Consider the following 21,792-nt stretch of genomic DNA (forward strand, 5'->3'; position numbering starts at 1 on the left):
TCATTGTTTTGTGACCGTTTCCTGGGAATTTGAGCATTTCAATACGAGTCTGCTCATCAGTCCCGAGGGTAGTGAACACAAAAGAATGGAAATATCGCTGGGATACCATGGAGACTGAGCGCATACTTAAAAATAAATATGAGCGATACAGTACATAAATAAATAAAAACAGCTTGTGGAACAAAGCTTCTGGTTGGAATACTTGTTTTAATTAACCATGAAATTAATATAATTACATTTCTACAATACAAGGGGGGAAAAGCTTTCAGAATAGTGGTCATCACGTTTTACATCGTTATGAGTAAATAGCCTATGTTAGCAAAGTACACTGTTGTGGGAAAAAGGTTAGAAAATTTAGAACTTTTTAACACCATTGTGGCTGGCAAAATGTATCTAAAAAAACTAAATTGTCTGTAACGTGACAAAAATATGCTAGGCCTATCGTTTATGTGCAATTACAGGCACTTTACTGAGTAATTAAGTTAAATCGTTTTTGCTCACATTAATGGCAAAATTAACATTTTGTTTTTGTGCAACACAAAAAGTAAACATTCACTTTTTAGTATTAACAGACCAAAGATGACGGTTGGCTGTGCAAAGCTCTTCACTGTAAATTCCACATTAGTTAACCTAGTTAAACAACAGGATTCAATGTAATTCCCACTAACTTTCAGTTAGCAAATATTTATACAGTGAGTTGTACGGCATCTTTCACCAAAGACTTCAAAGAACTGAGGTCCGCTAGTCGAGAAGGTATCCCCACACAGTACCACTGGTCACCACCAGGGGCAGTTGAGGCACTGAAGCGTTCCATCTCAACACCAGCTGCTGCCAGGACACCTGAAGAAGCGAGGCATTGTAATTATTTTTTAAACTTAAAACGTGACTAAAATTTTAATGTCCTTTCTCACCACCTCCACCACTCCACGTGAAATTTAGTTAGTAATGTTTAGCTGTCAATCTGCTCACCAGTAACAGAAGACAGGAGCTGAGGTGAGCCCGTGGCCTTAAAGAAGAGCAGGTTTCCAGAGAGAGGCACTGGCTGCCAGAATACACTGTCATTGAGCTCCAACAACACAGGGACCCCTGCCTGCACGGAGCCCAACGCCTTAAAGACGCTGCCGTTCACAGACACCTCCACCTTACAGGCCAAGTTAGTATCATCACTGTGACTTTTATTTATCTGTTGGTGAGACCACAAAAATATAGCTCACTCACTCTTTAGCTGCAGGAAAAAAAGACACTATTAATGAGTCATCAAGATCATCACTCCTAAACTTTATTTTTATCTGCTGAAATTACAGAATCAACATAACACTGTTTAATTAAGTTGTGTGAATAGGTGGGCAGGGAGTGGATAATCATAGATGCTTAAAATTAATAACAGCCTTACTGTAATCCCTGTCTCTTCTGCTAGAGGCAGTGCATTCACCAGGTTAGGACCATTCTCACAGCCTTCAGTCAGCAGACCAATGACAGCTGCTGAACTCAGGAATCCAGCTGATTTCTTCAAACACTCTCCTGAGTGACAAGGAAAACAATTATCATAATGTTCTACAAAATATGTTCAATCGAGGTAACAATGTATTAAAAGCTGCTTCATTAGCCATGTTTCATGGAGATGCAACTACCAAAGGCCCCACCTAGAGTGGTGATATGGACCAGAGAGAAGGGTTGTTTGGAGGTGCAGCACGCCTTCAGCACCCGACCCATGGCCTCACCAAGACTGATCCACTGCTGTGAGTCAGGCCTGTAGGTGCTGGCCAACACCTGGGCATTCACCTAGGCAACAGTTGGTGGGGAATAAGTTAACCTCATAGCAAATGTCTTTCAGTCAAATCATTATAACTACAATACAATTAATTTTCAATAATGGAAACTTTCCACCACAATCACATCTGATACTAGAATCTGAATCTGAACGTGTCAAACAATTTTGTATCGATGTTGAGGCGGTGACGTATGTGATGTTCTTGTGAGTGATGTCAGATATTCCTGATATTCCACTGATATTCCTGCGTAAAACCACAGGTGGCAACAGAGGGTGGTCACTCCCTAGAGGTTGCAGATAGGCCATTCATTCATTCATAGTGGGGGTAGAGTGTACTTTGTTTATATTTTTGGTTCTTTTGGTTTGCATTTGCCTGGCTTGTTTTGGCTACTTTTTAGCATGTGTAGTAGGAAGGTGGTGTCTTCAGTATGTTCAATCGCACAGTTTGAGTGTTACACAGTGTAATATTCACATCAGTCACTGTGAAATTATTTACAAAAGTTGGAGACAGATAATTCATTATGTTTTTCTCCATGTTAACTCTTAAACTGCACATATTTTTCATGAGGTAGTTAAATATCATAACTAAAACCCCTACAATGCTATATGTACAAGATTAATTATCCCACCACCTGAGGAACAACACCTGTTTGGTAATCTAAATTCTGTGATGAATTTATCTCTCAAGAACTGAATAGTTAACCAAGTTTTTTTCATTTCCTCAAACTATTTATCTTTTAAGACAATAAAATAAGACAATAAAAACACCTATTTTTCTTTGCAGTGGTCAATTCATTTCCTCAATATAGAAGAGAATGGCACACTAAAATATAATCATAGTTAACTACACAAGTGCTACACTGTAAAGAGCTAACGTCATCTGTGAATAACTAAAATGATCTTGAAACAAGATAGAATTTTCAGCTCATCGATTTCACATTTTCACAGTATCAATAATGTGCCATGAAACACAGCTGTGCATTTTTGTTCTGAAAACATGTTGATGTCCTGGATGAAACTCACAGTTCCTACTAATGCTTTGCCTTTGACCATGTCCACAATCTGCAGTGCGATGTCCTGACCACAGCGAGCTTGGGCTTCCTTCGTGCTGGCTCCCAGATGGGGGCAGCTGATCACGTTAGGATGCTTTATCAGGGCCCATTCCTTTGGAGGTTCCTACAACAGCATTACATTGAAGCATACAATCTCACAATGGTACATGGAGTATTAAAGACACACAGAATATGCATTATATACTGCAAGTATGTGTTCACTTCACTGCTTTTAATTTGTTTTCAGCATTTTTGAAATAATTGGAGAGGTCGTTGAAGAGGTCCTACCTCCATAAACACATCCAGGCCTGCTCCTCCGCACTGCCCAGACTCCAAAGCCCGTAGTAAAGCAGCTTCATCAATGATGCCTCCACGAGCACAGTTCACCACCTTCACACCTTTCTTACACTTAGCAAATGAGGCATCATTCAGTAGTCCTAGGACCAATCAAGCAAAGGTCAGCAGTAGTTAGTTTTGCCTTTAAAGAATTGAGTAATGTTCATGGAATGAATATTTATAAGACACTTAATGAAATTAACATAAACAAGAGTATTGCCAGCAAGGAGAAACAACCTGCTCAATGTAATGCACACAGTTTGAGCCATACTCACCTGTAGTGGAGGGCATGAGAGGCGTGTGCACAGTGATGTAATCGCACTGGGGCCAGAGCTCCTCCAGAGACATCTGTTCCACCCCCCAGGAGGCAGACACTTCTGGAGGGGTAATTGGGTCATAGCCAATGGTCTTTCAAATCAAGCAGAAAGACATGGCAAGTCATAACCTGGTACTTGGATAAAAAATAACCTTATTGTTCAAGCCAAAATGTTACATGTTCATTGAATGGATGAGCTGATGTTACCCTCATGCCAAAGGACTGCATTCTCGTGGCGACCTCTTTTCCAATTCTTCCGAGCCCAATTATTGCAAGGGTTTTGCCATATAGTTCTGCACCCATGAACTGCAAAATTGACCCACCACCATTAAAGCTTGAATGGAAATAATTACCCAGTGGTCAGATTTGATTAGTTTTGGCCGACTGAGCACAGGGGGCATGAAAGCATCTTTATTTACTTTGCACACCAAATTACACACGAAACCATCAATCACATGCAAACGCAATTCAAGTCCGTACCTTTTTACGATCCCAGTTTTCTGCTTTCATTGACATAACAGCTTGTGGAACATGTCTACAAAAGAAAAAATATGGCAATTATTATCTAGAAAACTAAAACAATGTCTGAGATAGCAGGTTTAAGTACACCTGCCAGATTAAGAACTAAGAACCACTTATAACAAAAATTCTATCATTAATACTTCTGTTACAGTTAGACTGGTTTGTCTTGTAAGATGCAGCAGGTTTCACTTACAATTTACGATTGTAAAGCTGCTTTGTGACAACATATGTTGTAAAAAGCGCTATATAAATACATTTGACTTGACTTGACTTACCTTGACAAATTAATCACAAGTGCACAGGTCAGCTCCGCGGCACTGATGGTGTTGCCATTAGGAGTGCTGTCAAATTAAAAGCACGTTTAAGTGGGGTGGTACACATACAAATAGTTACCATTGAAAACAATATCCTAGACAAAATGCAAGATAGCAGCATATTGGAAAACATATCAGTCTGCAGTGGATTATTAGTTCGGATGTTTCCTTGCCCAAGTATATGGGTATATACAAGTATATAAATACTGGCTGTTATCAAGAAGAAAAGGCGATACAAAACAGAGACCCTGCCTCACAAACACGCAAACGCTTTGTTTACAAAGGCGAGATCTTGCCATTACTTCATGACAACTATGCCCTTCCTCGTCGCCACATCCACGTCCACGTTGTCAACGCCGGTTCCGGCTCGTCCAATGATCTTCAGATTACTCGCAGCATTGATAATGTCAGCTGTAACTTTTGTTGCGGATCGAACCACTAGGCCGTCGTAATCCTAAAAAAACACAAAGGGTCAGCTTGACAGGTGATGCTGGATCAGGACTCCGTGCGGCAACATAGCCATCTGCTGTCAAAACACAACAATTAGGCTATTGGAAATTAGATTTTTTTTTTTTAATCAAAATATCTTTAGTGCGTCAAGTCGGGCCATTTGATAAGATTAAAATATATTCAGAGCCACTCGGGGAAAACACTATATTTATTTCATAGCGTTTCCATGCAAGCCTGTATGCGCCAGGGTGATGTTACATCAGCTTCATGAGGAGGCGACAATGGCGGGTCGCTGCGCAGAGACGCTCGTTTCAATCGTCCACAAATTGCGAGGTTTCAAAAGTTTGTAATTCGATTATTAGTGGTAGCATTAAAAAAAACACACCATACCATTCCCGAGCGATGACATTAAATATTGCATAGAATGCGACGCCAGTATAAGCAATTTACCTTAATCTGGGCAAGCAAGTCATCTTTGTTCATATTGTGTCTCTCCGTCACTTCAATGCCATTTTCTTGCAGAATCTTCTTACAGCACGGATCAACACTTTCACTTATTAAGATCCGTTTGACTGATACCGGGGCCATTTCTTTTGACTTACGGATGCAACTTGCTGGACCTGGTGTGCATGTGTAAACTGATTTCACGTCGCAGTCTTTGAATGAACAGGGAGCAGCAGTGACGCAGAGATGGGAGGACCTTGCCTAAAACGGGAAGCTCGCCTCCACTTCATCCAAAAAACCAGTCAAATAATAAACATTAATTGTGTAACAGTATCGTGTGTTTTATGCGCCGAGTACAGTGTGCATACTCTCTGAGCTGTGCTTGGGACGTCCCTTACAGTAAACAGGCTACTGCTGTGTTTAAGATACTTTGTTTAAATATGTATAATTTTTTGACGTACAAGCGCCTTGAGCAATTAGGAGTAGCACGTGAGAGCACGCCATCCCTGCACCCATCCCCCCCCAAAACTCTCATTTTGTTTCCTAAAAACTCAATATATATTCTGATGTGACTACTTAATATACAAAAAATATATAAGTAAAACAGCCAACTAGGTAGATTGCGCTGTGGAAAACATTTTTCCTCATTCGTATTTGCCCGCATTCATTCAATAAGTTATGCTAATTCAGTGTAGAAAGCTCGTTAAAAAATAAACGATAATAGAAAGGAAGCTTAGAAAGGAAACCTGTTCTGCAGCGTACCTTTTATGTATGGAATCTTATTTTACCGACGCAGTTTGTCAGTCATAGTTTAACAGCATCTATAGCACTGCATTGTCAGAAAGGAATTTTAAGCCAGTTACCAAGCGAAAATGACCTCAGTAGAATATAAACGCTGTGCTCAGGATCAGGGACATTGTACAGTTTAATAATACCAAAAACGTGGTAAAAGTGCCAGAACACGACACAATACAACAAGTACAAACAACGAAGCAAACACCTGACAACATTAAGAAGAAGAAAAAGAAAAAGAAACAGGATAAGTAAAAGTAGGTAGAAAAAAGTAAAAAGAGGGATACGTTTTTAAATGGCTTCTGAACGTGGAAAGCAATGTAGATTTATAATGATACAAGGGAACATAATTCCATAACTTTGGTCCTACAACACTAAAAACCCTTTCACCTTTTCATAGAGAGAAAATGGGCCTTAGCAGACCAGAGCAAACATGGACAGTGTCTGGACAACTGAACAGAAAGGTGGTGAGGAGCCAGACCATGAGGAGATTCAATGACCCAAGAGGAGTATTGACTGTAGTTTTGCAAGCCAGTGAAGGTTTATTAACTTTGGACTAATGTGCAAAGAGCTTCCTTAGACCGGTGGTAGGGATCCAATTAAGACTTACAAGAGTTGCAATTATCCAGTCTGGATGTATGAAGGCGTGTTTATGGGTTTCAGCTACTGAGTCAGGAAAAGACGGACACAATATGGCAACATTTTTGAGGTGAAAGAAGACGATTTTTGTGCTGTTGTTAATGTGACCCTCCAGAGAAAGAGTAGAGTCCAAAATAACTCCCAGATTACAGACCTGAGCCTCAGATCATGTAACCTGGGGTAGATAGATAGTGTACATTGAGTGATTAAAGGTGGCAGGAGATTCAATAATCTACTTAATTTTAGGAAATTCTTAGTCATCCAGTTTTAATATTAACCAGACAGCTAACCAGTGAATCTGAAGGCAATGTATCAGAAGTCCAAGTGCTGATGTAAATTTAAGTATCATCCATGTAGCAGTGAAACTGAAGAATGTGGTATCTACTAATATCGTTAAGTGGAAGCAAATACATAATTAAAAAGAAGGGGGCCTAGAACTAAACCCTGGGGAACACCATGAGACCAGGTGATACCAATGTACCAGATCTGTAGCTGCCCAGAGAGACATATTGCTGCCTATAAGCAAGATGATCAATGACAAAGCATTTATTGTGTAAGTGATCCCAAACCAGGTCTCCATCATGTATAACAGTGAATAAGATCAAGGAGAAACAAAATGTTCATTAGACCTGAACAAGGGTGGAGGCAAATTTGAATAAACATCTGGGGCCCAAATGTCCAGAACCATGCTCACCTCTGAAGATTTATTTTCCCATTTGTCACAACTGCCAGCAGTAAGTCATTTATGACCCTCACCGGAGCTGATTCAGTGCTGTGGTTTGCTATAAAACCAGACTGAAATTGCTCAAAGAGGTTGTTCCCAGAATTGGACAGGTACTGCATATTCAAGTATTTTGCGAAGAAAAGGGAAATTGGATACAGGGCTGTAATTGTAATTGCTAAAGTCATCAGGGGCAAGTTTTGTCTTCTTGAGGACAGGGGTAATGGCAACCGCTTTTAAAGTGGGAGGAACAAATAACCGGTAACTGCAGGTAACTGATTTAGAACCCTTAATAAGCTTGGCTTGGCTACAAATCAATGACAGGGTGAAAAGAGGAAAGATAAAGAGGAAAGAGGTAAAGATAGATAATTGTTCACTGGAGGAGAGGCCTCTGTGAGATCCAAGTGGCAGGTAGCAGGTTCAATTTCTCATTAAATGTTGGGAACCTTCTCATTAAAGAATGACAATAAATAATTTGCAAAGTGCCAACGAAGGGGTTAATATAAAACTCGTAGCATGTCAAGGCAGTTTATTCATTGTGGCAAAGAGAGCCCTTGAATTTCCCTGGTTGGTGACGCTAGTGGAGTTAAAATGTACCTTTGCATTTTTAAAGCAAAGAATGATCTCTATAAGCAACATGAACTATCAGTTTAGTTTTCTCACTAAGGTGCTCCAGTTGATGGCCTCTTGCTTTCATTAAACCCGAGCTTAGGGGTAAACCAGGTGGCAGATTGACGAAAGTTCAGAACCATCGGGCATGCATATTTCTTATCAGAGACGAGAAGCTGATCAGTACCGGTAAGGGCGGGACCAACCCTTGAATCAGATTGACCCCCCAACCCAAGTCTGGTTATTTGGTGTATTATCATATTCATTTTCTACAACTAAAATTGGTTTCTTAGCTAAAATGATTGCACTGTTATTGTCATTACTGTAATATAAAATTTGCTAATTGTTTATTTTTAATTGTATGCACATAACATTATACACAGAAAAGGTTTAACATGTTTATATGCGTCACCGTTTCTAAGACTATGCCCAAGCCTATTTGTGCGCCTTTCCCATAGACCGTATATATGAGTAAATACGGTATATGGGCTCCTGTGAGGATTTCTGTGACATATTCTTCTCTGTCTTCTCAGGTTGCCAATGGATACGGTGTAACTTCTAAACCATCTCGCCAGGCAACCATAGTGAAGCAGAAACACGTTTTCCACGGTTGTAGCTACCCATCTTGTCTGAATCATGTCCAACGAAATACATTGAGCAAGTTATATAATGGCTTTGTCAAATGTTTTTAAAGTGAGTTAGAATAATCAGTCAAAAAATGGCAACAGTTTCTGCATCTGAGGTGCAGTTCGGTCGAAGACAAGGCTCGAGCAGAAGAGGTGAGCAAAATGAGTTATATTATCGTGATACCACGAAATCATTAAACTGGCAAACAACCAGGATTGCCGTTCTGAATTTCATAGCCTGCATGTTATTTTGCAACAGTTTTTTCGGCGGGGGGTAACCGTGAGCCGAGCCGACCGATAGATCTTCGCCAGGTAACAGTGTTGCCCAAGTCCGAGTGGCTGCGACTCCAAGAGCGAGTGAACGGTGTGGAGAAACACCGCGATAGCCGCACCGCAGCAGCGCAGCAGCGGGAGGCGCTGCACCTGCGATCGAAGGAGGTGGTGAAAAACTGGCCAAACACTATTGCTGTAAGTCATTTTTGTTTACTTGTCCGGAAAAGTAAACTGAGTGATTGAAGTCATGTGTTGATTTTACATTTTACCATTCACGTTGGTCTGCAAACTCTAATGATTCTATTGACTTTAATGATATGAATGAGCTTTGGTGAAATATTCCTCATGCAGGCCCCTCATGCATTTACAGGGTCAACGACAAAAGAAACTGGAGGCAAAGAAACTTAGAGAACAGAATGAAGAAGAAGAGAGGAAACGAATTGATATTGAGGAAGCCAAGTATCAAGAGCAGAAAAGAAAAGAAGCGATTGAGAAAGCAAAAGCCCAGCAATATTATCAGACTGACAGAGTGAAAGGATTCCATGTTGGTATTTGTAATATTTTTCAGTTGTGTTTTGACACTCAACTAGTGTTTGATTTAGCCACATGTAAATGTGCCATATTTTGTCAATTGTGATTTTTACACCCCAATCGAAATTTGTCCTCCGCTTTTAACCCATCTGTGCAGTCAGAACACACACACACACTAGTGATTACTAGGGGGCTGTGGATCACACGTGCCCAGAGCGGTGGGCAGCCCTAGCCCGGCGCCCGGGGAGCAGTTGGGGTTAGGTGCCTTGCTCAAGGGCACCTCAGTCATGGCCTCAGGTCTGGGAATCGATCCCACGACCCTCCAGTCACAAGACCAGTTCCCTACCACCAGGCCATGACTGCCCTGATTGCACTGACATAGGTGTGCAGCACCATGTCCTTTACACTAATAATTCAGTTAGGATACTGATCTGGAGTAGGTTTTACAGTTTGTCTAAGGCTATGTTCACATTGCAAACCACATTACTCAATTCAAGTTCTTTTGTTCAGATCAGGTTTGCCTGTTTTGATGGTTTACAATCATTAGCAAGTAATTTTTTGTCTGTAATATGAACATGTGTACATTGATACATTTTTGTATGTCATTTGTGCCACCAGAACAAAAAAATCATTTTTGAGATGATTTACATAAATAAAAATGGATCTGTTAGCACCTCATGTTCTCTGCTGCCCTCCCCCTCAGAGAGCCCTGCTGTTGACTGAAGTCCTAAAGGAGAGGGAGGCCCAGATTGAGCTGAAGCGGAGGAAGCAGAATGCCTCTAAAGACATAGATAAAGAGATCATGGCAATGATCCTGCATAGAGAGAGGCAGGATTTACAGCATGTGCAGCAGGACGCCCTGGCGAAGAAGCAGAAATGTCTGGTGGTTGCTGAGAGTTTGAAACAACAGTAAAGTATAAGACTGTATATAAGGTTTAAACTGGTTAACCTATGAAATAAAGTACCTTAGCAATAAAAAATTAATTACACTTAAACTAAAGAAGTGTATTGTACATCGATCTACAGTGACATATGACCAAAGTCAGCAGTGTTTCCTTGTTTATTTGTGAGGAGGACCATATCTGTGTTGTAACAGTATATCTGAAGTGTCCATCTTGTTAGGATTAAGGAGCATGAACGTGCAAGAGAGCAGGAGAGAGTAGAGGTGGAAAAGGAGGCGGAGGAGCTGCAGCAACTCCAGGAGCTCTGTTTATGGGAGCAATCCATGCACGAGCAGAAGAAGAAAGAGGAGAAACGGAGCATCATGAAGGCCCATCACGTAAGGTTCCATTTTAGAAGATCACAAAAGGCTTTCAGCTGGCATTTAATGCATATTGGCAACTGTCCAGTATTACAGTAAGCTTGCTCCTCTAGAAGTCTACTGTTTCATGTAAAAGATCTTTTTTGGATAGTCATGCTCGCCCTTGGAGAGGTCCAGACTAATTTAAATGTAACAAAACACTACTAATTATTGCTTTTTTCTGACAGGAACACCTGGTTAACAGGGATACCATCAAGGCCACTGAGGCTCAGAAGGAGGGGGTGGAGGAGGAGAGACGAAAGCTTTTTGCAAAGACTAAAGAGAAAATGATGAAACTCAGGAAGGAAAAAGAAGCAGAGTTGTTTAGGTACAGGTTTTTGAGAAGTAAATTTAGAAACACTCATCAATATTTCAGGAGATTAAATTGCCCATGCATCACTGTATTAGATTACAGTTAGTTTGGGTTCAAATGTAGGTGCATGTCCATTTCCACTGGTAACTATTTATGGCAAATAAGAGACTTGTTCGTCACTGACTGCTTTCTGACATTAAAAAACAACATACTACATTATGATTAGCTATACATTCGTGTCAGAGAGTCAATATAGTGTTACTCTATAATTTCTGGCACCATTGTTCTCTGGCAGAGACTTCCAGAGAAACAGAGAGATTATTATTGAGAGACTGATGGCACAACATCAGGAGCGAACCATCAATGAGGAGGAGCTGATCTCGAAGGCAGTGGCAGAAGCTGAGGCCAAGCAGAGCCAACAGCTGCGTGAGCAGAATGAGAAGAAAGCAGCCATGTTGAAGTCCATAGCTACACACAGAGAAGCAATGGTAAAAATATATATGCAACTGTTTCATAATGTTAAAATGACTGAAAAATTGAGAGCTATGTTCAGACTTGATTGGTATTTGACAGTCTTTATTTTGAAAAGATTTAGCTTTTTAAAGGATGTTGCTCAAGTTTCATTGTTTTGTTGTTTCACCAATTTAAGTTGTATTTTTTGATAACACATTTTTGATTATATGGCTTCAGCGACAAGAACAGGATCTCAGGAAACGAGAGGAGAAACAGAATGCAATTGACATGCTTAATGCAAAGAAAGCAGCAGATACCATTTTTCTTGAAAAACAGCTACTCAAGGCCCAACAAATGAAAGAGGAGGCCAAAAAACTACAAGACAGTTACATACATCAAATGGTGGGTTAAACTTTTAATACATTTTAACATCTGCATTTTCCCCCCATTGTTGTCTTTTCTAAGTGATGTTTACCATAAACTGCCACTGTGTTTCTGGTCTCCATTGTGTTATCCAGGCTGAGAAACGTGCACAGGACCAGCGCACAAAAAAAGAAAAAGAGGAGTTTGAGGCGAGAGACGCTGCCCTTGTTGCTGAGGAGGAGAATCAGTTTCAGCAGTATGCCAAGCATGTGATCCAGACAGCCGGTGAGGCCCAGAAAAACACGTACGCACTGCGCAAGGCAGCCCGGGAAGGCACCGGTGGAGGACTGGGCCCCATATGTAGTGGAATTGGGCCAAGTTATCTTGTTCAGGATGAGTCTGGTGTTCAGATGCCCAATTATGTGTGCAGTACTACTCAAGGCATAAAGGAGCTGAACGAGACTGTCAACATTAAGGAGTCCAAAAAGCGACTAGGATTTACTTGGTGAACATGGGTTATCCCACATTTACCAGGTCAAGCCTGATTTGTTGCCATTGCTATTACAGTAATAAAAAGTCTTTAAAATGAACAGATTGAGTTTTAGTATTTTGAAAAGAAATTGTAGAATTATAATTTTATTTGTTTTGCATCCTATTGGTTGTGATGCTATAGTTTTGTTTTCATGTTACATAGTCACATTAAATAGTCCACATATTTATAGCATGTATTTAGTTATCTTTAGCTTTTTTACCTTTTCACTTTGATAATATAGAATACTAAGACTATGTTTGGGATTTATTTTATGTTTTATCTATCCACACCAACACCACTTTCTGCCTTGTATAGGTATACCAGATTTTAAAATGTATCCATTACAAAATCATTCTGATTTCTGACTATCCACTATGCCACTATGCACAGAATCTGAGCAAGAAAATTATATTTACCAATAATATCATGGCATGCTAGCATTAACATGGGCAGGAGGTTTGGTTGTTTGATTTGGTTGTTTGCATCCTATACTTAAATTACCATGTTTTTGGGCCTGGTAGTTCAATTCTTAACATTTTGAAGGTGGAATACTGGCAAATCCATGAAGTATGCATTTTGTTGTAACACTCACGTCTGAAAACGTCGGACCTTTATTTTGAATGACTATAGAAATACTTAATGTGGTATCTTCCACCTCTCAGGATCTCGAATGACAACTTTTATTTTGAAATATGGTAAGACGTGCGCAGATAAGTGCACCGTGAAGTTGAAAGCAAGTTGTGAACACACCAATCTGCTTTAGTACCAGTGAGCTATGTAACCCTTTCTCTTCTCAAAGTTGTCAATGTCATGTTATACAAGCGGGTCTGGCAGTCCACAGCTTTATTATTTGTTTTGGTGGGAAACTAATGGAAACGCGCGGATATATAAAAGCTCTGACCGGTTGTGTGTTATGATGTTACTAACACATCTCCCACGTGAGTGTGGAGCTAGCATAGTTAGCTAGTTGCTTAGCTAGAGCCAGCAAGCCCAGGACAGGTCAAACATGCGGCTTGGTGACAACAATATCAGCTTAACCACAACACAATCGTCGTTTTGTATTTTTGAGGGAATGACCAGATTTTCTAGGTGTTCACCAGGTGTTCCAGGTGTTCTTTTTGTGTGTCAGTTCTCACGTCGGCATAACGACCCAGTCCATTTCAACCAAGAAGTCATGATGTTGGTGTAAATACCGACAACGAAATGTGTTGTGTTCCTATTCTTGACCTCCACATGCTTCAGACGAGCAACATCAGGTCCCTTGTGAAGCCACCGTCCCATTGACTTCACTCTAAAGTCACTTTTAACGCACATTTCCTGATCTTCAGTTATGTTCAGGCTCCAAGCCCTGCACCGCTACCCACGCAGGGTGTTTAATTATATGCAATATGGGGTCACCTGTCAGGACCAAGTTCTGGAACAGCTTAAAGCCTGCACAGCAGAAGACAGGGTTTTTGATGTGGTGGGTAAAAACAAGGCTAAACTTTCAGTTGCGCATGTGAGTTGTGCTTTGGACCTGCTGTGGCAGTTTCAGAAGGAAAGACCACAGATGCTCCGGACAATTGCTTTTACCCGGGGCCACCCTCAGTTCCTGACGCTTTGTGTCCTAGCTGAGAACAAGATCAATCTGATGGATGATACCACAGTGGTGGACTTACTTTATGGAATTCTGAGGTAATGTGGTTTTCAGTACCATTGTGACTGCCCAGATATCTTTAAAATTGCAAATTTGCACGTGCAAAATGTACATAACCTTTTGACTCTGACACTCCCTTTATAGGCTTAATGTAGAACCACATGACTCTCTTGTCCAGAATTTGGTGATGGAAGCCTGTAATAGACTAGATAGGTAGGTAAGGCACTATGTTCTCAGCATGGCCATTTTCTTATTTGCATTACATGTAGCTCAGGCTTCAAAATGTATTCTCTTAAACCAGGTTTATGATGATTTACAGGTTCCCAATGTCGACTCTGTCAAAGTTTTCTGTGTGTGTAAGTTATCAGCTTTTGCACAACAGTCCACTAATGGGACAGATTACTGAGATTGTGAGACAGAGGTTGGATTCAATAAATGATGCCAGGTATGGTATACATTGTGTCTGCCAGAACAAACCTCTGACCATTTGCTAATAACATCTTAAAACATTTTATACTGCTAAAAAGCCAAAATGATCTTTGTCTTCTCCAGAATACTGACCACCCTCATGATCAGTATATCCTCCCTGGTGTCTCCTTCTTTACGTGACGCACTAATTGCCAAAGCTGACGTTCTACTGGACAATGAGGACTCATTTCATTACAACAACCCCAGAAGGATAGTTCAGTTCCTCAGAAACGTGAAGCACATTCATCGACCCTTGCTGGATAAATGCAACCACATTCTCCTCAGAAGTGTCCCCCGTCTGGATGCAGAGAACATCAGCATTATATTGGGACTGTACCAGTCAGTACAGTACTACAACTGTGCCTTCAGACTGGCCGCTAAGCAAAGGCTGATGGAGCTGGTGGACACAAGTACTGATGCTGTGTCTTTCACCAAGCTTTTTGTTGCTTTGCTGCCTTTGGCAGGGCAAGCAACCAGAGAGGGGTAAGACTGTTTAGGACAGCTTTTGATATCTGACCTTCTTGGTGGTGATGAGATTTTGACTTCTGCAATATGGTAATCACAAAAGGTCATATTTATTGAATTCTCTTTCACAGTATTCCTGGTGTGTCAAAATCAAGCATTTTATTGGTCAGAAAGGGGCTAGTCATTTTTGAGTTCGTAGGGCTGGGGAACACCAGACATATTCTAGGAAAATTGCCACAAAAATATTGTTAAGATTTTGGCATTCTAGTGTGTCATCAGAGTTCATTTTACTTAGGACATAACTTAATGTTAAAATTTTCTCTTCTGTTGAAAAAATGCAATTTTCAGTTTTGATACCCAGCTAATTGTGCAGTTTAATTGATCTCGCAGGCTAGAAAATTCAGCATTGCTATTGGGTGATGAACTGAATGCCCAGCAAGCAGTTGCTATTTTAGAGACACTGGAAGAAACTCAGTGCCGGAACCTTCAACTGATCAACAAGTAAGACTAAATCTCCCTCATGTCTGAATGGAACTGACCTATGATGATCTCTGCTGTGTAGGATTTCAATACGAGTTCTGTTTTGGGCCATGTAAATAATAAGCAATAACAAAAAATAGTACCGTAGAGATTTGTTGATTTTGTTTTTCTGGTAAATTTGTGATCGTCAGGATTGCGTCAATACTGCACAAGAACCTGGAGGTATATCGTCTTTTGGAGATTTCAAAGATGACCCAGTCACTTTTGCTGCTGCACTATAAGAATCCTGAATTCTTCTCCAGACTGAGGAGCATACTGCTTCGGTGAATGTTCTCTTTGGTTTATGAAGTTGTACCAGTTGTGCTTTGTTCATGGACCAGAAGGTTTGTGTATTGACAAAAACATAATGTACTTGAGAATGGGTGAGAAATGTGTCAAAAAAACAAGGGCTCATTATGTGTTAAAACAATATCAGTACTGAAGACCTCATCCCAAATATTTGACCTTGTAAAAGGACCTTTTTTCAAATCTATACATATTTATTTTAACCTTGATGTTGATTCGCTCTCGGCTATGTAAGTAAAACCTGTGTTTTCTTTTTCTGTCCCTGTTGTTTAGTTACTTGCAGGACAGTCTGCAGCCACACGAGGTGGCCATGTTGACCCGCGTGCTCTCCATGTTTCCCTCTCCGCACATTGAGGACGTGATCATCGATCGGGTCAGCGCCATGGTGCCTCAGTGCAGCCTAAATGACTTCAATTCACTCACCATGGCCACTGCCAAATGGATCCGCTACGACCCCGCCTACCTCCACAACACTCCCAGCAAGTACGTCCACCTGCTCCAGACCCTGAAGCACTGTGGGCAGAGGCGGCTGCAGAACGCAGGGCGGCTGGACGCGGTCCTGGAGGAGCTGAAGTACATATCTGGGGACTGGTTTGAGGAGACGCTGCTCGACGACTCCGTCGTCATGCTTCAGAGGCTGGTGGATCAGGTATCATGGACCAACGCACAAGAGCTGGCCCTCTTCCTGACGAGGACCAGATGTCGCCTTGACACGCTGCTGGAACAAATAGCGATTGTGTCATTTGAGAGCATAGATAAGGTAGGATGATTTGAAATAATCTGATCTTAATGAACTCTCAGCTTTGTGAATACTGATTTGTCAGTTTTGTCACGTAAAACACCTGCCACACAGCCCACATCTTTTGCTCTATCCAACAATCCAGTATATTTGAACAAATGAACACCTGCTACTATTGTAATGGAACCTTATTGGAGCAAAAACTGGGACTACCCAGTGAGACACAGTGACTTGAGAACTGTTTTAGATTTGTCTGTGGGAACTGTGACGATGTCTAAAACACATCGTGTTGCTACATGTGTTTCTGAATGTTGTCCTGTTTAGATTCATTACTCTGGAATCTACGCCACTTTACTCCCGTTTGCTGTGCTTGACTACAACTCTCCCAAGGTGGATGACTTATTTGATGCCTGCACCCAGCGCCTCACTCCACATATCAGTGAGTTTGATATATATACTTGAAATCTGCAGCCTGTCCCCTTTAATTCAGAAACCTGATTTGGAATTACACTTGGCTGTTCCATTCTCTCAGGTTCCTTCGATCCTCACATGTTGGTGTTATTGGCTTATGCATTGGCCTTGGTCGACTGTTTCCCAGAGGAAGTCATCAGAGAAATATTCAGTGTGGATTTCTTGGCCAAGCTGGATGCCCAGCTTGAGAGTATGTGAAGTTTTACTTACTGTTTTACTGTGAGAAAAAAGATTCAAGTTTCATTTTGCTACAAATTAAAATTGCAGCATTGCAAATTCATTCTGAGGATTACTAAACTTATTACATGCTCACTGGTAACATAGGTAGGGTATACATTGGCATGTACAGTACTAAGGATTTACGTTTATTGCATGGTTTGCTCTGACAGTGCTGCCAGATGCCCTGAACATGCGAGTGCGCCTGCGTCTGATGGAGGTGAACCGCGCTGTGTGTCTCGAGTGCCCCCAGTTCCAGGTGCCCTGGTTTCATCAGCACTACTGTCAGCAGCTCCAAAACAGAAGTGAGAGGACACAAACCACAGGGATTCTGTTCCAGTTTTTTCAGTCTGGATGAGATCCCAAGCGTGCTAATAACCTTGGAGCACTAATATTTCTTTCTCAAACACGTAGGCAACACCTCGGTCAGTCCCGTGCAGCAGCAGATCCACAGAATGCTGGGTGAGGTGCTGGGAGGCATTAACTGTGCAAGGGCAGCTGTACTGACTCCATACTTTTACACCGTCGGTAAGTACAAGCAGAATTTTAATGGTGGTTAGTGCTTTTGGAACGGCGAAGGTGAGCAAGTGATGTATAACTAGATAATAGCTACTTTCACTTAAGCTTATCAGTAAAATATAGTAAGATATTTACATTTGAATCGACGTTACCTTGATTTTTATGTCAGCGTTTCATGACTCACCTCAGCAGCATGTGTCCTAGTGATGAGCAGGGAACTCTGTATGTCTCACATTGGAAGTTTGAATCTCATCCCTGCAGATTTCGAGTGCATCCTTGACCGTGATCAGCACGCGGTTCCCTACAGTGAACCGAGACAGCTTCAGATCGGCGAGGACGGGAAGGTGCGCTGGGAATCAGTCCCAGGCGTGAAGGAGAGGGAGGGGCTACCTCCAGGAGCTCGTCGGTATGAATGATTGACAGCAGTCAGCCATTTTGTTGTAAACATGTAGGAGAATTCATGCACAGGTGCAGCTGTGGAACACACACAAGAATCTTTGGAGTGATTTATGTCACTTTTCGCAGGCTGTGTTTTGTCAGTTTGACTTACTCACATGTTTAGAGGATGCATTTTAAAATCAGGAAGAGACTAAAACAATAACCTGTTTTTTTTCTACTGGGTAACTTGGGTATTTAGCATTGCCTTAGACTTCTTGGATTCCAAATCCTTTTGCAAAAATTGTCAGCACGTGAAAGGGGAAGTCCTGATGAGAAAGCGACATCTGGAGATTTTAGGATATCATGTTTTACATGTGAGTAGTGAGATGGTTGTTCCTCTGTACTGATTCAAGTGGAGGTCATTTAGTAAAAATCTGAGAACTGATAAACATTAATAATTCCTCTCTAATACAGATTCCTCACTTTGAATGGAATTCTTTGGAGCTCTCCACCCAAGACGCTTGGAAGGAATATTTAAGAAGGAAATTATTTACAGAACTGGCCTGAAACACATAAATTATATGTGCAAATAGAACTTTTCTCTGGATATCCACAGTAAGGGAGAGAAACTGTGACACTGGCTGCATATCCTCCTGTGTTGTCCCTTGTTAAAGGGAGCACAGAGCTGCAAACACCTGACAGGTGATTCCTCGAATGAGTTTTATACGGGTTAAATACTTGTGACATATTTGTAATAAATGCAAAATACAATGAACATGAACAGCTGCAGACATTTTCATTAAGTGAATACATGTTTTTAACCACAAATGTTTATTAAAATTAAAAATACACGAGAATACATGTATAATTGACATTATTAACATAGTTTCCCCAAAACTAAAACCATCCAGCTGTTCTTCAGTGGCCTGTTTCATGCTTAACATATTCCTAACCTTACTACTTAAATGCATTTATGCATTACTGGGAAAAAGTCAGAAAATGGTGTCTGGGGAAGTTTAGGACAGTAGGGCTGTTTTTACAGTTTGGGCATTTTTACGGCATTTAGACGCATGGAAACACATGAGGCACCAGCTGCGTAGCGCATCTCTCTCAGCATTCCAGACCACTGCTTCTTGTCGTCTTCAAACCTGTGGTAAAAAAGTGTTCTTAGACATCGGCACATTTATTATACAGTTCAATGGGCTTAATGGTTTTCATAGCTGTTGTAATAGAATACATTTAGAATAGAATTCTTGCAAGCACTAACAACATGACTGGCAAAATCTCAGTCATGTTGGAGCAATGGAACCTGCGTTCCTAAAAGGCCAGTGACTACTTACTGCCAGATGTCTATGATCTCTGAAGGGGAACACTCTTTGTTATCCGTCTCTACCATGGTGAAGCCCCCAACTGAGTACAGCACACCACCACTACTGACCAGGTTGACTGAGCTCCTCTCCTGGGCAAATTCAGGGAAGGCTTCCCATCTGCAAGGCAAAAGAGAAGCATATGATTTTACACAAGTCTTAAGTGATGTGGACTGCATCATTCAATGTATTCTGTTAAGATACAAGTTTTGCAAGCCACAAAATTTTTACATATATTCTTTAAGTCGTATGATGGTACCTACTTGTTGGTTCCAAAGTCATAAGCTTCACAAGATCCTAACAGGCCATCTTCATTGACTCCTCCAATCACAATAATCTTTCCTTTGTGAACTGTAGCCCCAAACATGGACCTTGGTGTTTTCATTGCAGGAAGCTCTTTCCATTCTGACTTTTTGTGGTTATATGCAAACATCTTGTTGATAATTTTGCTGAATAGTGTATGAAAGAAAACATCATTGAGTATTACAATACTCCTGCAGCCCAGTTCAATATTCATAGTCATCTTACTTTTCATCCGTCTTTCCTCCAATACAGTATACCAGGCCGTTTTGTGAAACCACACTGTGACCGTGTATCTTCAAGGGAAGTTTTTTAGTTTCGGTCCATTTCATTTTGCTGCCAGACAAAACACATGACATGAATGTCTTGTTCATATTTGAAAAGCTCAAATGAAAAGTCAACAGTTTACAGTCCTACACTCACTCAGTGTCATAGCACATTACGGAGTCCAGGGATTCATTGGTCTGCAAGTCTTTGCCAGCAACAGCAAAGAGAAGATTTTCAAATTCTCCCATGGCAAACAGACATCTGGGAGAAGGCAATGGTGGTAGAGCAATCCAGTCTGGAGTATGAGGGTCATACTGGAATAAACATGATTAAATGTAAAATTAAAAATACATTTTTTGATGTCTAAAATACATGTAACTTTAGGGTATTTACTACAAACATTCAAAGTCATGAGTACAACTATCCCATAAAGGAAAATCACACAAGTGGAACATTACACGGCCATTTACCTGATAAAAATAGCATTGCAATGGTGTTTCTTTATTGTCGTCATCCACAAAGAGTCCACCTGCGACATAAAGTTGGTTCTTTTTGGTAGCGATGCTAACATGGTTCCGGGGTATCTGCTCTGCCATTGCTGCTAATGAGCATTCATTCTCAACAGGGTCATACACTACAGCGGCAGTGTCGTTGATCATCATGATAAGGTCTTTAGCGTGCATCCCCATCCTTTTGTTGTCATTCAGGTAACCAGGCAGTGAGTCCTCTCCGTCCTCTTTACCTCCCTCCTTATTTGCCGGAAGCTTCCCAGCAAAGGCATCTTTGATGACCTTCATTTTTTTCACAAGTTCAGGATCAGATTTGATTATATCGTCCTTTTCTACCTTGTCCTTGAAATACTTCTCCGGAAGAAGACGGAAGCGGATGTGTTCGAAAGCTTCGCTTAAGAACTTTACCCGTTTTTCTTTGTCCTTCCTGATCCATTTCATCAGTAGTTCAAATACCACTTCCTCCTTGTCCACATTAAGAGCGTCAACCCCTATGATGGCAAAAAGCTCGGGAGGGTTAAACTCAAGAAAGTCTTCCTCTTTAGCTAGTGTCTGAAATCTTTCAGCTATGTAGTCTCTTGCTGCAATAGCCAGTCTTGGGCAGTTTAGCACCAGCCCCAATTTGAAGATAGCCAGGCAGTTTCCCACTGAGAGTTTCTTCTGCAGGTAGTTCACACACACCGTGAACACAGATGGTATCTGAAAGCGGTTGGCTACTGCAAAAATGTCCTGCACATTCTCATCCGTAATCTCTATTTCTGCAGAATAAAGATAATTCACAATCATATCCATAATAGTTGGATCCACATTTTCCAGCACCACCTCCTTGTTCTCAGAGCTTTTCTCTTTGCCATCTTCAGTGAAATAAAGCTCTCTAAAGTAAGGGCTACATGCTGCCAAGATAAGTTTGTGGCAAGGCAGACTCCTGTCTCCTACTTTGAGTATGCAGTCAATAAATTTGTTCTCTTTCAAGAGTTCCTTCAAACCATCTTGAAGCAGGGTGCTCTGATAGAGCTTCAGGTCTTCCCTTATAGTTGTGGGTTCCATCTCGGAAGATGTATTAGAGAAGATGTCAGGACTGTGATGCTTCCCCTTTCCTTGCCGTCTTTGTTGTGACAGGCCAAGTTAAAGCAGTGAGGACAGAAGTCGGTGCAGTTTAACTCTGTCCCTCTATATTTAGCACCCCAACACAGGCAGAAAGAATTCAGGTTGGCCAGTTTAGAAAACAGAGTCACATTAGGCAGCTGTCATTGATGGAAATAACCAACTGAAGAC

General features: G+C 41.1%; 4 protein-coding genes across 7 annotated transcripts; 2 read left to right on the top strand and 2 right to left on the bottom strand.

Annotated features, from left to right (window-relative positions):
• Positions 1 to 187: 187 nt before the first annotated feature.
• On the bottom strand, positions 188 to 5,434 carry phgdh (phosphoglycerate dehydrogenase). The gene is made up of 12 exons (XM_077002678.1): positions 5,212 to 5,434; positions 4,614 to 4,765; positions 4,273 to 4,338; positions 3,956 to 4,010; positions 3,683 to 3,781; positions 3,435 to 3,567; positions 3,112 to 3,260; positions 2,795 to 2,947; positions 1,644 to 1,782; positions 1,394 to 1,521; positions 970 to 1,183; positions 188 to 840 (listed from the first exon to the last, which is right to left on the bottom strand). Exons 1-12 carry the CDS (start codon positions 5,347 to 5,349, stop codon positions 686 to 688), a joined length of 1,581 nt encoding a protein of 526 aa, XP_076858793.1. The 5' UTR covers positions 5,350 to 5,434; the 3' UTR covers positions 188 to 685.
• A 2,294-nt stretch (positions 5,435 to 7,728) lies between these two features.
• On the top strand, positions 7,729 to 12,859 carry cfap210 (cilia and flagella associated protein 210). 3 transcript variants are annotated; one of them, XM_077002672.1, is made up of 11 exons: positions 7,729 to 7,768; positions 8,070 to 8,155; positions 8,500 to 8,745; positions 8,852 to 9,060; positions 9,236 to 9,409; positions 10,100 to 10,305; positions 10,519 to 10,675; positions 10,885 to 11,024; positions 11,305 to 11,497; positions 11,700 to 11,864; positions 11,981 to 12,859. In XM_077002672.1, the coding sequence occupies exons 3-11, from the start codon at positions 8,685 to 8,687 to the stop codon at positions 12,332 to 12,334; spliced, it is 1,659 nt and encodes a 552-aa protein (XP_076858787.1). In that variant the 5' UTR covers positions 7,729 to 7,768; positions 8,070 to 8,155; positions 8,500 to 8,684; the 3' UTR covers positions 12,335 to 12,859. The 3 variants fall into 3 exon arrangements, with proteins under 3 accessions (XP_076858787.1, XP_076858790.1, XP_076858789.1); XM_077002675.1 differs by lacking the exon at positions 8,070 to 8,155 and having other exon boundaries at positions 7,751 to 7,768; XM_077002674.1 differs by lacking the exon at positions 7,729 to 7,768 and having other exon boundaries at positions 7,938 to 8,155.
• Positions 12,860 to 13,086: 227 nt separating this feature from the next.
• fastkd1 (FAST kinase domains 1) lies at positions 13,087 to 21,008 on the top strand. 2 transcript variants are annotated; one of them, XM_077002658.1, is made up of 14 exons: positions 13,087 to 14,031; positions 14,138 to 14,206; positions 14,313 to 14,438; positions 14,546 to 14,944; positions 15,317 to 15,427; positions 15,598 to 15,729; positions 16,025 to 16,511; positions 16,815 to 16,929; positions 17,023 to 17,151; positions 17,351 to 17,482; positions 17,592 to 17,705; positions 17,958 to 18,102; positions 18,334 to 18,448; positions 18,549 to 21,008. In XM_077002658.1, exons 1-14 carry the CDS (start codon positions 13,688 to 13,690, stop codon positions 18,639 to 18,641), a joined length of 2,511 nt encoding a protein of 836 aa, XP_076858773.1. In that variant the 5' UTR covers positions 13,087 to 13,687; the 3' UTR covers positions 18,642 to 21,008. The 2 variants fall into 2 exon arrangements, with proteins under 2 accessions (XP_076858773.1, XP_076858774.1); XM_077002659.1 differs by having other exon boundaries at positions 13,989 to 14,031; positions 14,138 to 14,210.
• Positions 18,885 to 21,673, bottom strand: klhl41a (kelch-like family member 41a). The gene is made up of 6 exons (XM_077002660.1): positions 20,479 to 21,673; positions 20,165 to 20,322; positions 19,970 to 20,077; positions 19,705 to 19,890; positions 19,415 to 19,561; positions 18,885 to 19,222 (listed from the first exon to the last, which is right to left on the bottom strand). Exons 1-6 carry the CDS (start codon positions 21,562 to 21,564, stop codon positions 19,111 to 19,113), a joined length of 1,797 nt encoding a protein of 598 aa, XP_076858775.1. The 5' UTR covers positions 21,565 to 21,673; the 3' UTR covers positions 18,885 to 19,110.
• Positions 21,674 to 21,792: the final 119 nt, after the last annotated feature.

This window comes from Brachyhypopomus gauderio, chromosome 4 (genome assembly GCF_052324685.1).
Source record: "Brachyhypopomus gauderio isolate BG-103 chromosome 4, BGAUD_0.2, whole genome shotgun sequence".
NCBI classification, from domain to species: Eukaryota; Metazoa; Chordata; class Actinopteri; order Gymnotiformes; family Hypopomidae; genus Brachyhypopomus; species Brachyhypopomus gauderio.

Bases quoted from the DNA above. Each gene is read 5' to 3' on its own strand.
- phgdh (XM_077002678.1), bottom strand. From the start codon at position 5,349: ATGGCCCCGGTATCAGTCAAACGGATCTTAATAAGTGAAAGTGTTGAT. The intron at 1,783-2,794 runs GTGAGTTTCATC...ACTGTTGCCTAG, and splicing joins GCAAAGCATTAGTAGGAACT to GTGAATGCCCAGGTGTTGGC. The intron at 1,522-1,643 runs GTGGGGCCTTTG...CTTGTCACTCAG, and splicing joins GGTCCATATCACCACTCTAG to GAGAGTGTTTGAAGAAATCA.
- cfap210 (XM_077002672.1), top strand. From the start codon at position 8,685: ATGGCAACAGTTTCTGCATCTGAGGTGCAGTTCGGTCGAAGACAAGGC. The intron at 9,410-10,099 runs GTTGGTATTTGT...CCTCCCCCTCAG, and splicing joins ACAGAGTGAAAGGATTCCAT to AGAGCCCTGCTGTTGACTGA. The intron at 11,498-11,699 runs GTAAAAATATAT...ATATGGCTTCAG, and splicing joins CTACACACAGAGAAGCAATG to CGACAAGAACAGGATCTCAG.
- fastkd1 (XM_077002658.1), top strand. From the start codon at position 13,688: ATGTTCAGGCTCCAAGCCCTGCACCGCTACCCACGCAGGGTGTTTAAT. The intron at 16,930-17,022 runs GTGAGTTTGATA...CCATTCTCTCAG, and splicing joins GCGCCTCACTCCACATATCA to GTTCCTTCGATCCTCACATG. The intron at 18,449-18,548 runs GTGAGTAGTGAG...TCTCTAATACAG, and splicing joins TAGGATATCATGTTTTACAT to ATTCCTCACTTTGAATGGAA.
- klhl41a (XM_077002660.1), bottom strand. From the start codon at position 21,564: ATGGAACCCACAACTATAAGGGAAGACCTGAAGCTCTATCAGAGCACC. The intron at 20,078-20,164 runs GTGAGTGTAGGA...TTTGTCTGGCAG, and splicing joins GTAATGTGCTATGACACTGA to CAAAATGAAATGGACCGAAA. The intron at 19,562-19,704 runs GTAGGTACCATC...TTTGCCTTGCAG, and splicing joins TATGACTTTGGAACCAACAA to ATGGGAAGCCTTCCCTGAAT.